Source organism: Agelaius phoeniceus, chromosome 2 (genome assembly GCF_051311805.1).
Source record: "Agelaius phoeniceus isolate bAgePho1 chromosome 2, bAgePho1.hap1, whole genome shotgun sequence".
Taxonomy (NCBI): Eukaryota; Metazoa; Chordata; class Aves; order Passeriformes; family Icteridae; genus Agelaius; species Agelaius phoeniceus.
Genome location: NC_135266.1, coordinates 41,365,004 through 41,382,556, shown reverse-complemented (window position 1 = coordinate 41,382,556; position 17,553 = coordinate 41,365,004). Strand labels below are relative to the sequence as shown.

General features: G+C 42.5%; 1 protein-coding gene across 1 annotated transcript; it reads right to left on the bottom strand.

The window, feature by feature from the left end:
• Positions 1-7,782: 7,782 nt before the first annotated feature.
• LOC129117553 (2-oxoglutarate receptor 1-like) lies at positions 7,783-8,777 on the bottom strand. Its single transcript, XM_054628259.2, has one exon. It carries the CDS (start codon positions 8,775-8,777, stop codon positions 7,803-7,805), a length of 975 nt encoding a protein of 324 aa, XP_054484234.2. The 3' UTR covers positions 7,783-7,802.
• Between the last annotated feature and the right edge of the window lie 8,776 nt (positions 8,778-17,553).

The window sequence follows — 17,553 nt, the reverse complement described above, 5'->3', positions numbered from 1 at the left end:
TTCTTTGTGATGTCCCTCTGTCTGTTTATTAATTTTTAAATAAATTTTCATACAGTTTTTGAATCCTGTAAGGTCTTTTTAATTTTTTTCTCCAGCTTTTTTCCTCTTATAACTCAGCAGGCTCTTTTTCTTTAGCTGTAGAAAGAGCTCCAGTCATCCTTCCCAGTTCTGTTCTTGTCTTCCTTGGTGTCCAAAGCCAAATCCTAGCACAGTTCCCTGCCTTGGCCTGACCTTGCTTCCCCATGCAGCAGATTCCTATCAGCACCTGGCTTGCTCAAGAAAATCAACCCTTTAAATGGTGAGAATTCCCTGTGGATGTGTGCAAGGAGTTAATGGGATGCTCCCTGAGGGCTGGGGATGGGGGCAAAGTAGCCCAGCTCTCACGCACCACATATTTGAGCCAAGTCTTGTCTTTGAAAGTTTTTACATTTATTTTTATCTCTTCATCGTTCTATGTGTTCAATTATATATTCTCTCAATATATAGAATACATATTGAGGGCAAATATAGTATGTCCTTTATTATTTTCTATGTAACTGTAGCCTCTCACTTAGGCAGACACTTGAATATAATCCAGACTTCTTAAACTAGGTTACCTGAATATGATGATCCAGAGAGCATTTTGAAAATTCAGTGTAGTGCCCTGCACAAATACTTCTAAAAATTGTAACAATATCAAAACCTACACCTTTTCTTTTGCCAAACTTTTCATAAGAAATAACAATCAGCCTGCAGATGAGACACAGTGGACCATTATCATTGTGCCAAAGCCTCAGCATAGAAATCAGAAGCAGGGACACCATTGACTCCCTGTGCAGGCACTTCTAAGGCACAGTTCATCTGACCCACCTGGTGGGGGATAATTGGTCCCTCCAAGCTTTCAATTCTGCCAACTGACTATAAAAACCCTCTAGAGAGCTGTCTCAGAGCTGGGCCTTCATGTTATCTGGAGCTGGTTGAGGACATTTTAACCAGAATGACTACTGGGAAAAAAAAAAAAAAAAGAAAGAAGAAAATTTAAAACAAAACAAAAGGGATAAAAGACAATTTTTTCTCCCAGAGGAGAAAAAACCAGATCCTTTATAACATAGGTCAAAAATAGGCACCTTAAGAGAGCAGTGAAGCTCAATGTAATGTAAATTGTATATTTAAGCAGGTCAGATGAGAATATTCTTTGTGTTCTGCATATGTGAATAAGCCTAAACTGCTGGGATGGTAAGACACACTCAATTTTGCAGTGGAGAAATAATGATAATCAATTTCAATAATCTTGAAATACAAATATATAAAGAGCAAAATTTACATCAAAATTTACACAAGCAAATACCCCAGACTTGAATAGCCTGCCTTGAACACATATCCAAATCCATTTTACTACACAACATTATAATTTATCACACAGTAAAATACATCTATTTTCTATGGGAAAAAAGAAAAGATATATAGCTTTAGGTACTATTGATATTAAGTATAAATAAAAAGCATACTTAAAAAATGGTCTTCAAATTAGCAGTGAAATCTTACTAAATTGTATACAGCAGAAAATTATACCTGAAAATCACAAAACACTTTTAAACTGCTTGAGAGGACTTTGTGCATTGCTGCAATTACTTTTGTAGCAGTTGCTTTTTGTCCTGAAAAGGGATTTCTGTTCGGCTGACTTCTGTTCTCAGTGCCACACTACTTTTATTCTACAAGAGAGAAAAGGGACAAGTAAAATGCATATTCATATCCAGAGGAAGAGTCTCAGGCACAACATAGTGCTGTTGCTTTAAAAGAGTTGTATTTTTGCATCAGGCACTGCTTCCCCCTGCATTTGTATCTGCATATGTGTGTTTATGTGTCTCTAAACGCACAAATGATAAGTAGCTGCATCGTTTACATTTTTATGGCTCAAGCCCTTGATTGAATTTTCATAATGCCAGGAGGGCCCATTCGGGATTCAGGTCCTGCTGTGCAAATACTCGCTAAGACATCTGCCCCAAAGAGCTTGTAACTCTAAGAGGATAAAATGTGGCAGGAGAAATAATTAGGGGGAGATGCAGTGACTCTCTGTGGTTACATGGGAGGGTCATTCAGCTACAGGATCAGAACAAGTCTTTGTGCTTGTCTGGCACTGATTTATTGGTGAATCAGCGGCACCATTCTGGTTTTTATCCTGGGCTCACAGCCAAACTGTCCCTCTCTCTTGTGCTCAAACCACAGCATCAGGATGTCCCCAGCCACAGCTCAGCTGCACAGCAATATCAGCCTCTTCCAGAGAAGACCCCCAATGCCAGAAATCAGCCCTGGTTTTCCACACGCACATTTCAATTCATATAAGGAAAATATTTTGCTGTTGTTGGGCTTCTTTTTGAGGTAGGAGTGAGAAAGAAAACATTTCCCTGCTATGGGCTTGTTTCTCCATCACACCTAAAAGGAAGGGCAGGTAAGAGGAAGCTCCCAAACCTCTACATCTTTCCCCAAGGGGACATTACCAGGAACCACCAAGGAGAAGTGATTTCTGGCATGTCTCTTCATGCCACCCTTCCTAGCTCTACATGTCCACCTTCCTCAATGCTCCCAAAACATTCCCAGACGTTTTCTACAACCTTCCCAAAACACCAGCATCTCTGTGCCTCAAGTCCAGACCCTGATCTCCAACATGCAGCTGTAGCTGGGCAGGGAAGGAGGAATGTTGTCTTTAGATCTGGATCAAGGTGACATGAAAAGCAACTCATGGGAACATGTCTGGACCCCCACCCCTCTCTGGGGCCAGGGTCATTCTGAAAATCAGATACCTGCATTTGGTCAGGACAGGAAGTGTTGGTTTGCACTGGTGATTCTTGCAGAAATTTTGTTCCTCTGTGTTTACATTAGCTGTCAGCCCTGCTGCCTTGGGGATGAGCCAGATCATGACTGCTGATGCACTCAGTTCAGCCCCTCTGTGGGTAATGGAGGAGAATCATGATGGTACAAGTGCAGCCATTTGGCCAGTTTCTCCCATGTTTTTGTATCTCTGGTGAGAAACTGCCCAGCTGATCAGAAGAGTGAGCAAAACAGACTGCTTTCTTAAGGCCTGCTCAAGTCACTTCTGAAGATAAGTAGGAGCAAAATTTTCTATTGTGGTGGTGATAGGCAGCAATGAGAATAAATGCTGCAAATTGGTGTGATTGTCCACTATACCTCCTTGGTGGAATTATGTAAAATTCAGAAATCCCTCACATGATCATTTTCTGCTACTATACAAAACAATTATTTTTTTTGGTCTCAAGAAGTGGGCCCATGGGAAGCTCAAGAGTTTCAACAGGGCCAATGCAAGATGCTACAGCTGGGTTTAGGCAGCCTCCAGTACCAACACAGGCTGGGGTATTAAGATATTGAGAGCAGCCCTGCTGAGAAAGATTCAGGGTGCTGGTTACTGAGAGGCTAGACATGACCTGACAATGTGAGCTGGCAGTCCAGCAACCCAAATATATCGTGGGCTGCACCAAAAACTGTGGCTAGCAGGATGAGGAGGTGATTCTCCCCCTCTACTCCACCCCCATGAGACCCCACCTGGAGTGTTGGTTCCACCTCTGGGGCTCCCAGCATAAGAAGGGTGTCGACCTGGGAGGTGTCCCTACTCATGGCAGGTTAGACTAAGTGGCCTCTAAAGGTCCCTTTCAACACAAACTCTTCTAATATTGTATTTTGGTGTTGTCATCATCCCTGTCAGCCTGGCCCAATGTATCATAGGAATTTGGGAAGGCTTTAGACAAGAGTTTCAAAATGTCAACATAATTTGTGGTTAATGCCTGAATGCCTGTGCAATGCCTGTGGCCAATTTGTGCTAATGCCTGTGGCTAATGTTCTCAACCTAGTGCATGTGCTTTCTTTAGTTAAGTCATCCCTGCCTCTGTCCCTCAGGGTTTGCATATGCAAACCCCTGAGCAGCCACAGAGGTTGATGTTTGGGTAGGTAGTTTTATAAAGTGGAAATCCGCTGATGGATCTGTGGGGAAATTCTAGGTGCTCATTTACATCCAATTTGTACATGTAGAACAAGAAAGGTTACTGGCAGTCATAGTTTTTCAGTACAGTGCTTATATAATGGTATGTTTAATTGAGGTTCAGGTTTACTCCTTGGGAATGAACACAGCTGATAAATTGGCATAAGCTTCTTGTCCTCCACCTCTGATGCAGGACCAAAGAGAATTTTGTATGTCCTTCCTTGTGTGGTTACACTTCTAAACCAAGTGCAACCATCTGACTTGGTTTTGTGGGTTGGTTTACAAAGTCTTTGTGTGCAGGGCCTTCCCTCCCCACAGCTGTGCTGGGCAGCTGGACCCATATATCCTGCCTTTGTGGGATCTGCAGAGGTATCCCAGAACACAAGCTGCCAGAGAAATATGAAAACTATGTTAAAGAAGCAAAAGGAAAATGTGTGTGTATCATATTAATTCAGAGAAGATGAGAGTATCATCAGAGTTGATGCGAGTTTTCCTCCCCTCCCCGTTTCATTGTCCCTTCTGCCCTCCCACACACACACAAGTCATTGGAAAGTACAGGGCATTTCATTAGGTAGGCTTGGACTATCTGTTGGGCTCTTTAAGAATTCTTAAATGGACATTTCTGTCTCCTCAGAAGTAGGGATCAAATGAAGTTTGTGCACCTTACAAAACCAGCCTTGTTCTCTTCTTCAGAGGCACTGTTGCAAGGTCCTGGAGCCCCATGTTGCTATCAGGGTATGCCAAAAATCTGAGTATCAAGATATGGCAGCAATCTGCCACTGTCATGCTGAAGGCAGCACCTGGTCTTCTCTTTGAAATGGTTTCTCCCTTGTTTGTGTAAAAATATTCACAAAGTTGTGGATGCCCCATCCCTGGAAAATATTCTAGGCATCTTCCATTGATAAAAAGAGTACATAGCCTGGATGTATGAACAAATAAGTGTGCTGAGTAATTGATCCAGAAAACATCAAGTAGAGCTGAAGAGGGGCTAATACAGAGCTTCATTTAAAGCTAAAAGCAAAACCTACCAACATATTGTTGCAAAACCAGAAGCAGTTCCTTTTCTATCCCAAAGACCAAAAGAACCAGACTCCATATTGCAGATATTAAGGTAGGACTTGAGTGAATAAAACTTAGGTGTTGATACGCACTACAGGCTGAAAAGATAATGTATAAGCCTGATTTTACTTAAAAAAAAAACCCCAAACTTGGTGGTTTTTTGCTAGAATAACATAAAATGAAAAAACAGCTAAAATGCCATGTTCATCATTGCCTTCATCATTGGTGTATCTGCCGTGTCTGGTGTCTCAGGAGCAAGTGAACTGCAAGTGTAGTGCCCCTCCTAGAGTGTTAAAATCAATGCAGCATATGTTGTGAGAGGCTTTTTCTTTACATCTTTTGGATGGTTGCATCATGCAACATCTCTAATGGCTAGCTCCCTTCTTCACCCTAAGACCTCATCCACAATTTGAGGCTGGACAGTGGTCTCAGGGGAAATCATGCTGTGCTGTGCAGAAGTTTTTGAAGTCACCTTGATAAGTAGCTAAGGGTGGATTAAAATACAATGACCTATTTTGGGAGCAAAATGGCTTCCTCCTCTGATTTCTGACAGAATATTTTCTTCACAGGTCATCCTCTGCCCTAGCCCAGAGAAATGCTCTTGTTCCTTTCCCCATCTTGCTCCTTCCTATGTCAGGGATGGTTTCTTAGCTCCTCTCCCTCCCTCAGCAAGCCTGCTGCTTTCTGTTTGCTCTTGTTCTTCCCAAACTGGCTGTGGGATGGCTGGAAATGGGCTCCTTATGCCACAAGGGAGTCACAGGCTGTTTGCCAGTCACTCAGACATGAGCTTAAGGGGCGTGGTGCCCTAGTGGTCTTGGTCTGGTGTCACTTGGAGAGCAGCCCATGCAAAGAGGGGTTGAATAAGGAGAAGGGTAGCATGAGAAGCTTGAGGCAGCACATATTCCCATTGATTAATGGATATTTTGGGGTAGAGAGCAAAAGTAATGAAACATGAAATAAGGCTGTTATAAAAATGTGTTGTAGGATTCACTCTGTGATCATACTTTTGGGCTCTGAATATTATGTTGCTAATATTTTTGTATTGCTGTTGGCCAGGATACATCAGCTGGTACTGGGACCTCACTGATAGATCTTCAAGTATTGGACTCACACTTTGCTACAAGTTTATTTTCCCCCCCGAGACAGCCTATATTGCCTGTAACATATGCTATTACTTAAAGCTGTTCCTTATTGGTGTGACCAAGAAGAGCTTCACTGAATAATGTAATGGGCAAAAAATATTTTGATTTCCTATGAACTGTGTAAAAGGATTTGGTGGTAGTGGTGAATGAAAAACAAACCAGCAGTGCATGCTTACAGCCAGCCATATCCTGGGCTGCCTCAAAAGAAGTGTGGCCACCAGGAGATTCTGCCCCTCTGCTCCACTCTCATGAGACCTGGAGTGCTGTATCCAGGTCTGGAGCCCAAAACTGGATAGAGTCCAGAGGCAGGCCATGAAGATAATCAGAGGGCTGGAACACCTCTTGTATGAGGAAAGGCTGAGAAAGTTGGGGTTGCTCAGCCTGAAGTAGAGAAAGTTCAAGACGACCTGATTGCAGCCTTTCAATGCTTAAACGGGGGCTTATAGGAAAATAGTCCATTTCAGTATGGACTTTACCAATAGGAAAAGTAGTAATGGTTTAAAACTGTAATAGGGCCTAGATTAGATATAAGGAAGAAATTTTTTACAATGAGGATGGTATAACACTGTCACAGGTTACCCAGAGAGGTAGTGGATGTCCCACCCCTGAAAACTTTCAAGATCAGGCTTGACATGGCTCTGAGCAGCCCGGTGTAGTTGAAGATGTCCCTGCTCATTGCAGGGGGACTGACTCTGTGGCCTTTAAAGGTCCCGTCCAAGAAAAACTGCTCTATGATTCCACAGACTCTATATCAGTAGTGTGGAAAATCCTTGTGAGAATGATCTTGTATTGCCCCGCCATCACTCTTCAGGCAGTCACTAAAGGCACTGAATGGAGCCTTACTGTGTAAGCTGCACTTTTAGCAACCTCTGGAGAGTGATCCATCCCAGTCAGTACCAGAGCTGTGCCTCAGCTCTTTAAAAGCAGGCACCAACATTTGGGTCTGTGTCTGATCTACTTACCTTTTGCGGTCAGTGGAGAGAAACAGGCACTTCTAGGTCACGATTCACCTTGTCCAAACGCAAACATCAAGAATAATTCAGTGGATCATACTCTAAAATGGCTTATTTCTTTCCATTATAATGGAAAATTATAAAATGAGGACAAGGTGATTAGCTATATGCATACGCCTACCCTGTCAATGTCTCCAGGGAGGTGAGATGAACCACTTCCAGGCCTAAGACAGGTTTTGATCTCCAGAGGGTTTTACCCCTCTCCATGGCTTAGGAAGAAAGTCAGACAGGTCTCTAGCTCAGACTACACTTATATTTTAAGTTAATAAAATTAATTTAGGATTACTCCCATCCTGAATTTATATCTGCCACTAATAGACTAGTATTTTTTTCCAGAACTGCCCCTTCTCCAAAAGAGCTACCATGGATTCAGGAAGCAACCGCAGAAACATTTCTGAGAAGTTTCACACTTTATTTATTAGTATTTTATTTTAAAATTTTTATTTTTAATAATAGATTTTCTCCTTTGATGATCAGTTGGTAACACAGAACAGATTGACTCTCCTTTGGCACTAACTGGGTTAACCTGAGTACTCTAATGGCAGGGAGGTTGTGCCCGGCTGGTTGAGGGCAGGTTTCAATCCTTCCTCCATAAATGTTAAATTGCATCAATCTCTTCTACTTCAAACGCTTGTTTGTCCAAAACTTGAAGAGTGAGAGTATTGCCTGCTGGAAATTATCTCCTGACACTACATAGAGCAGCAAATTTCCAAAAGTATTTAATGCTGCTAAAGGTTTAGTTATAATAAACATTAAAAGGATAGTTTTCTTCAAGTGGCAGCTAACTGGCTGTACTCGGAGCTCCAGATGAATCCCCTTAAAGACATGGAAGGGGAGGAAGCACACATAGAAGACCAGCAAGAGGAGAACAGTGAGCCTGCGAGCCTTTTGCTTGTAGCTAGCCTGTGTGTGCAGCCCAGTGGCCAAGATGCCAATGATGAGCACGTAGCACAGAGTCACCGTCAGCAAGGGCAAGAGGAAGGCAAACACAGTCAGTCCCCAGTTGTACCAGCGACTTGTGACAAGGTCCTCAGCAGTAACCAGATCTGGGCAGATGGTCTTGTTCTGCCTGTCACTTGGGGAAATCAGGATGGCCAAGGGGCTGAGGGCCACCAGGGAAATCATCCAAATGACTGCGCAAGTCACCACTGCCCATCTCCGCTTCCGAAGAAAAAGGGATTTCGTTGGGTGCACAACTACCAAAAAGCGGAAGATGCTGAAGCAGCTAAGGAAGATAATACCACTGTACATGTTGAAGTAGAAACAAAACTGAATAAACTTGCACATGAAGTCTCCAAAAATCCAGTCATTTCCATTAGCATTGTAGTGTATAAAGAAAGGAAGTGTGACTACATACAATAGGTCAGTGATAGCCAGGTTTAACATAATGATGGTGCTACTTTTCCAGGGCCTCATCTTAAAACAGTAAACAAAAATTGTCGCGATGTTTCCTGGGAAGCACACCAGGAAGATGAGGCTGTAAAGCACAGAGACATACAATTTCACCTGGTAGAAATTTTCATCCTTGCAACTTGTCAATAGGTCTGCAGGGCTGGGCTGAGTAGTACAAGTGCTGGTACATTCATATGCCATGCTTGCAGAAGTCTCCTTAAGACAAAAATCAGACATTTAGTTTTAATTGGTTTGTTGGAACAAATGTTGTCAGTTAAACCTTTTGTTGCTGGAGAAAATGAAAATTTGAGAAGGCACAGTAGAGAGTGGAAATGAGGATTTGCTAATGTACCCAGTCTGACCTAGATAACACCATTGAAATGTTTAATTTCACCTTTTCCTTTTACATTTAATTTTGATAATTATTAATTTTACTCTTTATTTGTTTAGCCTCCTTCATTGAAGAAGACAATTGCTGCTTATCTGCAAATTTTCAGGAGTAGGCAACAGACATTTAGAGAGCTAGAGGGAGTTTGGGCTTAGATTTTGCAAGTGAACTAGTCTTAACCTTTCAGAAAGTAGAACCATATCCATATATTATCTTCACCACTCTGAGCTAATCAGTGTTTTGTGCTCATGGAACAGAGATGTCATTCTGCTTTCATGAAAGCCAAACAATGTTAGGTTTAGTTACAGATCTCAGGACCTGATGCTCCTATAACCTGACAGATTGTTCCCTGAACGTGATTTTATTCTCTTGGAGTCCTCAGAGTATAAAACTAGTATAAACGTTTTGATTTGGTGTTTTGGAGGGTTGTTTTTAGGGGGAGAGGTGTTATTGTGTTTTGGTTTGGTTTTTTTAAATCAAGCTCCACAGTGGCATAAAATTGATTTAATTTATTAAAGATTGTTCACTTTTAAAGGCAGAGGGAAAATGGAAAGCACAGAGGGAAGGCTTGCTTCCCATTCTATGCCAATGGGAACTAGGTAGACTTGTCTCTGAAATGATTTCTTGTCTGACATAGCCGATTTGGATCTCTCCACAGGGAGTTAAGGACATAACATTTCTTGGTAGTGTTTTAACCTGAAAAAATGGTAACCAAGCATGAAAATCATCTAACTTCAGGTATCAGAAAGTTAAATGCTTAAATTGGAGCCAGTCCTCCTAAGCCCCACTTTATCATCAAAGGAGAGAAGTAAGTTCCTCCAAGACATAATGTATCTACCCACAACTGAGGTTTCTCAGATAAATTATTTACTCTTTTGGCGTATCTATTTCTTTCCACTGATGCAAAAGGTAGCCCAAGGTGACTAGTTCAGCCTTGGATATCTCAAATGAGCAAGAGCTGTGCCACTGTGCGTCTTCAGCACTTCAGGCGAGTACCACTCTTCTAGATTAGAACCAATTCCATGTGAGAAAATATTCTAAAGAAAGTTCATAAAGTGCTAGACAGGGTACTATCAAGCCTAGATCCTCTCTCTTGTCTCAGAAACAGCATCTTTAAACTTAACCAATGCTACATTAAACATCCAGGGTGAAATCAACACATTAGAAAAAACCAAACCAAACCAAAAAAGAAAAACCCAAAAAAAACCACTAAACCTGGAAAAAAGACAGGATTGTACCTTACTCAGTCTTGGAAAATGTAATTCAGTTCACAGCATTTAACATGTTACCTGAATGACTCTTCCTTATCCCTATAACTGATAGAACACGACCAATTTGCTCTGACAAACCCACTCATCAAAGCTGGGACACAATGGGCATTGTTTGATCATAACAAGTCAGCAAGATGATTATCTCTTCATCAAATTAAGAGATTATTAATCTCTTTGTTACTCAGAAGCACTTCAGAATGAAATCTGAGCAGTTTCCCCACGATTTAGTTAAAACTAATACTTTTTAACATGAGTATTAGATCTGGTATAGAAGCTTTGCAGTAAAAGATGCACTAGGGAAAGGCTGTCAAGCTTGTTTTAAACCAATCCAGATTTACAACCACAAAAGCTAGGGGTGTGCATGTTTTCTCTCTTTTCTGCTGCTCAGTGATACCACTGTCACCCACATTTATGCCTCTCCAGTATATTTCATATCATGTTAGACTTTTTTACTAGAATATTTGATTTATCCCCAGTTTGGCTTTCTTGCACTGCTGATCGGTTCTTCACCACAATCTTGAACCCTCCAAATTGAAAATGGAGAAATACTGCTTACCTGAAAACCTGCAATTCTACTTCTCCCTCTGATATTGCTTTGAGTAAAGAGCTCAAATGAAATGTATTTATGTCTTCCTTGCAGTGAAGCAGGTTTTAGTATGGCTTTGCAGCCATATACATTCACTCCCTGCCTGACTGAGGCTCCATGTGGCTGTGAATTTAGGAAAGTGGTAGAAAACCTCAGTTACTGGCTCAAGTGTCAGCTCTTAGAACTGGGTGGCTGGAGGACTCCTCTTTTGCCCTCTGTCACTCACACTGCCTTGCCTTCAGTGGGCAGATCAAGCTTTGCTGGCAGCAGCTCTGTGTGCTGATGCAGACCTGTAGTATTCAAATAGCAGCAAATCACATTTAAATTAGCATGTATGTGTGAGTGCATGTGCTTAGAAAAGATGAAATTAAATTTATTCTCCATTTCCCGTCAAGTGAAACCTGATCACCAAAAAGTGCATAAGGAATGTTGTCACTTCAAGGTCAGGTGAAAAGTGTTATGACACACTGTCTTCATTAAAATCAAACTTCTAACAGAGTGAAAATTTCATCTGATGAAATAAATGAATTTCTTTGGGCGTGATGTGCTTTTCAGAAACTGTGGCATTCTTTCTGCTTATTTTTGGTGAGTAAAATATCTACAGTGTGTTGGCTGGTTATTACTGGAGTAGCTGAAATTGCAAACTTGTTTTATTTTGAGCTTTTGCTTTTGGGCTTCATAATTCACAAGATCTGCAATTTTCTGTGCTTCTCGAGCCAAAAGACTTTTCTTGAATAAAAATCTCATTATTATCCTTAGCTCGAGGAACAAGATCAAAAGAGATTATTATTATTTAAAAACAGTCATTGCATCTTGAATTTTGAAACTGCACTCTTCACCCTTGAGCTGGCAACCTGGTCCATGCACAGAAGCTCCAGCTGCCCAGTGTGGCCAGCAGCCTTTCTGTCTTGGTACATTTGATGGGTCTTTTCTCACTGATGAGTTTATGATGCTGTACAAAATGAGCAAGCTTTCCTGCCTGAACATTATGTATGCATGTACATACAGGAGCATTTTTCAGAAGAGTAATTTTTTTGGTGCATTAGAGAGCACCAAATAAAGAGCATTTTTCTTGGCTCTCCTGTACTGGGCAGGATTTGGGAGCTGGCTATCTGTTTTGTTAATCATACTGCAGGGAAGGGTGGTAATGGGGACAATCAGGACTGGGGCAACAGTACTGTCTGACAACCAGGTCATTATCTATCTGTTACCATTAGGGAAAGGGCACCCTCTCTGCTCTCATCTAACCAAGCTTTTCTCTAGGTCAATGCCCAGAGCACTTTTAAAAAATGTCCTAAGTTTCTCAATAAGTGTAAAATACACTGTCATGTAGCAGCTCAAGGATCAGCAACTGTTTAAATAGCTATTACCCTGTTCCTAGGCACTGCATGTGTCATTAGAAACCATTTGTATGAGGCTGTAGCGTTACAAGCACAGAGGGAGCTAATTATAGTTAGGGATCATTTAATGCATTCACTACTTAATCCATTATACCCCTGAGCAATGGGGAACCTGTGCAGCAGTGGCTGGTTTTTATTCTTCCTTGGCACTGGCAGTGCCTGAGGTGAAGCAGAAATGGGCTTTCCTGGTGCTGTGACCCAGACCTGACAGGGATTTGGTGCACTGGGGTCTCAAGCAGACCCTGGGGGCACCTCTGCATTTCTAACTCTGGACAGGAGAAGAGAAGGAAATAAAACACAAGTTTTCAGACCAATCTTGGGAGATGGTGACTAATAGAAAGCCAACTCATACAGAGGTGCTCTGCATGGAGATGGAGATATGCTCCTCAGCTTGCCCAAATCTTGCCCCATCATGAGCTGGAGAGACCTTGTGGCTACTGCACCCCTGCATCCTCCCTGTATCTTTCACCAGGGTTACAGCAGCTTCTCATTGCACAGAGACCTTTGGGAACATTGGCTTCTATCTCAGCCATGCAACTGGCCCCAGGAGTCATGTCAGGCACTAGGGAAATTGAGAATACTAACAAGGACCACATGTTTAAATGGCTTATCTGGCCTCCTGTGGGATCTATATGGATAAGGGATGATTCTACAGTGTGACTTTCAACTCCTCAGTTTGTGGACCTTTTCTCTTTACCAGCCATTTCTCCACTTCATGTCCATGAACCCCTTAAGTCTGCCCCCCGGTAGTCCATTGTGATCCTTCACAAAAACAAGGGGCTTTTTGCACTTTAAGGCTGTCCTCACCCTTTTCCCTTCTATGAGCATTGGAGGGAAGTCAAAATACCCTGTAGTTCCACAGTCAGCTTAAGTGACTCTAATTGCACACTGCAGTCAAAAGAGCTGGCAGCACCACCTTCCTCCTGCCATCCTAAACCACATGTTTTCAACAACCCCAGTGCTTGTGCAGTCATGGGATGTGTTGGATAAGTGAGCTGACTGAGGCCAAACCAGTTTTCTTAATCTTGTGTATGGCCCTGTTGTGACAGGTGATGGCTCTTTCTGTGGGTGTGTGGGCTCCAGGGCTTCTGGTGAGCAGTGGTGGGGACTGGCTGGGGGCAAGGGGACAACAGCACAGGTAGATTGGCTGAGGATGGCACTGAAGCTGTGCATGGGTTCCTGCTGCAAGTTGTGTTTCACTCACTGTGCCCAGCAATCAGTCACCAGCTGAAGCTGGTCTCCAGCAATGCTTCCAAAGGGACAGCACCCACTTTGTGTTTCAACAGCCTTCCAGGTAGGCTGAATTAATTAGTCAGAGGGGCTAGTATTTCCCCTGACATCATAAAATTCTGTGGAGCTCATGTGAATGTATTAATGCTGCTCTTAGTCACTGTATAGAAAAGAAACTGGAATGAGTTGGTGGCAGGATTATTAATTAAATGTTTCCTCTTGAAACTTTGTACAATAGCCAAAGCCAGTTATCAGAGAGGGCATATCACAAATAGGATCTGTATTCTTCCTTCTGTGATGGCAGGGTGAACAGGATGACTGATGGGTTTGCCCTCCTGGGCCACATCACCTCCTTCAAAAACTTCCAGTCTGAAATACAGAAGTGGAGAACAAAGCCCAGTATTTTTATTTTGCTTTGTGGCTGGTTCCAGACAATGTCTCTCTCCTCCAGATGGGCTGGCTGTTGGCTTTTGTGGGCATTGGGGTGGAAGAGGCCATACCAGGGCTTTTTGTTGTGTCTCACCATCACTGCTGAACTTAACTGTAATCAGGCTTTGCAGGCATGAGGGTCCACAAACCAGCACAGGGGCCATCCTCATTTCACAAAACCTGACCTAAAATCCACAGGCATGAGTGAAAGACTCCTTTCAGAATCAGACCTTCAGGCATGAGAGCACCCAGTGTGGTGCAGTAGAAATGGCTCTGATTAAGAATTATGCAGGAGAACAGGCTTTTTTTTTGGGGCAAGGGTTAGGCTCCAGAGTCTTAAGAGCTTTCATTATACGTTTTACTTTTGGTTCAGCAAACACATAATCTTTGCATGGGTTATTTCCCTTAGCAGACATACATTTGTTTGGCTGATCTTACTCTTTGTGTGATTGAATACCTAATTACCATTGTTATCAGACCACCCACTGGGAGATGCTCTGTTCTGTCGAGAATGATATCCTGTGTCTCAATCACATGGGGAAATCAACTCCAGCTCTCCCTTCCTATTTCTTTCCTGAGACAGAATGGTAGGGGCAGCATTTTTTAATCCCTAAATGCACTGTAACTCTAAATTAATCACAGTTAAATGCTGTCATCTAATTATGTAGGAAATAGAGACTGTTAATGAAAACTTTTGGAAAGGGATATTTTACCTTAGGAAAATTACATATATATTCTGGAATATAAGCAGTGCTGCTGCCACATTGGCTGAGCAGAAGTAGCTCGATAGAGTTCCAAAAATAGCCCATATGGATCTGAGACACTCTTTTATGCCTAATATTAGTCCTCAAAGTGAATTGGTGCTCATCGACTACAGGTCATAGAAGATAAAATCTACTGCAGCCCCTACATGTTGGCTAAACTTTCAGAAGGTGTGCTGCCCCATGGGAAATAGGGAGAGGAAAGACAATGGGACAATTTATCTGCTCAAAGCCAGCATGTGCTCAGGTACTCTGGTGCAGCACTGCCAAGAGCATAAACCGGTGAATAAAAAGCCCCACAGGAGCACCCAGCTGTGAAGTGGCCCTAAACACAGCAGCTGCACCAGTTAAAGTTTTCCCAGCAGACACTAAAAACCAAACTAAACTCATTGAGGATGTTACAACAGCCATAATTGTTTCAGGTAATAGGCTGTTTCCTGAAAATGACCCAGTTCAGTGGGACTGGAAACAGAGAGGACCAATTTGCTGCCTCATTATTCCGTTGGGGTTTTTTTCAGTTCCAAGACGAAGCAGGCTCCTTGGTGCTCAGTAATGTGTCAGTGGAGGATTCAGCAAAGGATGCTGCTGATGTGGCTTCCAAGTTTTCAGTCACTGAAGAGATATTCTCTTGTGGTACTGTTGCTCTTATAATTTGTTTGCAGGATGCTGTGGCACGTGAAGGAAAGTCTCTCCTTTGCCTTTGGTCACTCTAATAAGGCTTTGTCTTCCAAAAGTGACTTGTAGCATGACAGCCCTCAACACATGAACTTCCTGTACACAGCCAAAGATGAGCCTTCTTTTTAGGCAGATACTGGCCAGTATCCCTCACAAGCCCTGCCTGGCTCTTGGCAGAAGGACCCTGAGTGGTCCTGCTACCAGCACCACCCATGTCTGCTCCTACCTGCAGCCCCAACCCTTCCAGTTGCCACTGCTGGAAATTACCCTTGTGCTTTGGAAATGAGCCTTTTCCAGTGGGGCTGCTGCCAAGAGGAGCACAAACAGGATAGGGAAGGGAGCTCAATCATTCAGGACACACTTCATATTTCAAAAGTATAATTTGATCATCTAATGAAGATCAAATGAAAAATTAAAAAGATCTTCTAATTCTTTTCTTCATACAGTTACTGAAATTATGTGGGGCTGAATTAGTTGTTGCAGTTGTTTAGTACTTCTTTCTGGTAAGGTAAATAAACAGGTGCCTGAAATTATCAGGCAGAATTTTAATATTATAATGCAGAAAGCAGAAGTAATTTTTGCTCAAATTAAAATGAGGACATTCCTTGACAAAACAGACAGAAGCAGAAATCCACAAGGAAATTCCCTGCAAATCATCGCTTAGCCACAGAGCCAAAGGTGGAGCAAATTGCCTTTTTATCAGGCAGAGAGCTGTACAACAGGGAAGGTGTCCAGGCTCCTCATCCCAAGCACTTCCCACTCTATCCCTCATGACAGAGAAGCTGCTCTGTCAGCAGGAAGGCAGCTCCCTCTGGTTCTTCCTTGCAGAGGCAGCTCTGCCAGCCTCACCCTGAGAGACCTGCAGTTTCCCTGGAAGAGTCTTGTGCTCTTTACATGATGCTTATTATAATCCCCAGGCCATTAACTGGATCTCCAACAATTCAGACTGGGTGGAGGTGCAGATTGCTAAAATAGACTTCAAAGAGATAATTCATTCAAACTGAACCTGTGAATTCATACTTTTTTTTTTTCAACCTATTTTTTTTTCTCTGGCTATTTTGTTCTCATCTAAATCAAATATATGAAAGGGAGGTGCTATTCTCTGCACAGACTTTCTCTTGCTTTGCCTTTCTATGCCACCTTTCACCAAGTGCTTCAGGATCGCTCTCAGATCTTTGCAGGACTTGAATTACCAGAGCACTGGGCTTACTCACCACACCTGGGTGAGCTGGGGGGCTCTGCTGTTAGCCTATGTACCATATTTGTCTCCACCAGGGCACGAGTTTCAGCTAAAACACCAGCACTTTGTTAAATGTGAATGTCATTCTCTTGTATTTATTGAGATTTTCAATAATAGAGAAATGCGAGAAATCACATCACCACGGGACAGAAGATGACACCAGGAAAGACAGAAAAAGCTCCCTGTGTTTGACCTTGGGTTTTGATTTTTTTAAAAGACAACTGCTTAGTAGTTGCTGATAAAATGAAATGATACAGTATGTTAAAGGATATAAAAATTTCAATGCTCTGCATGTTCAGGCTATTTGGGGTAAGGCTTTTTACCCACTACTCTGCATTTTGCCAACATACAACTCTCCTGCTTCATATTGCCATGACTGATGGCATGCCATGACATGGCTTGCTGGGATCAGAGGAGAGAATCTCTAACCAGACTTTTATCAGGTTTTTTACATCATCTTCTAAGGAGGTCTAAACTGGTGCATTGCCACTGACTTCTTAAATCAGCTTAACCCACCTCAGCACCTCAGCAGCATCTAATCCATTTGCTTTCATGGCACAGTCACTGCAAAGGCCTGAGCATAGACATCTCCCCTCTCTGAGGGACTATCTAGGTGCATGCAGCTGGATGATGGTCTCTCCTGAATCCTCTGTCATGATTTAAAGGGGTATTTCCCATGGCATTTCAGGAGATGGGGTAGAAGGAAACTCAAGACATGCAGTCCATCTGCTGGACTGCCAAGATATATCCTTGGCAGTCCCAGCAGGTGCTTCTCCAATATTTTTTAAGTTTCTCTCTCTAACAAACCACTATGTACCTCTGTGCCCAAAGGATAAGTTGTCTCATGCCTGACACCTTCTTGATCTAGTTCTAGCTGGGGGCACTCTGTTTTCCAGATACAGGTCAGGTGTGTGATGACCATCACTTTTCCTTCAGTGGCCCTTCTCCTAGATTGAACAACTCTCCATATCACAAAATTTTACTTTTTTGTTTCATT

What these genes read in the sequence shown, in the direction of transcription:
- LOC129117553 (XM_054628259.2), bottom strand. Translation starts at nt 8,777, where the DNA reads ATGGCATATGAATGTACCAGCACTTGTACTACTCAGCCCAGCCCTGCA.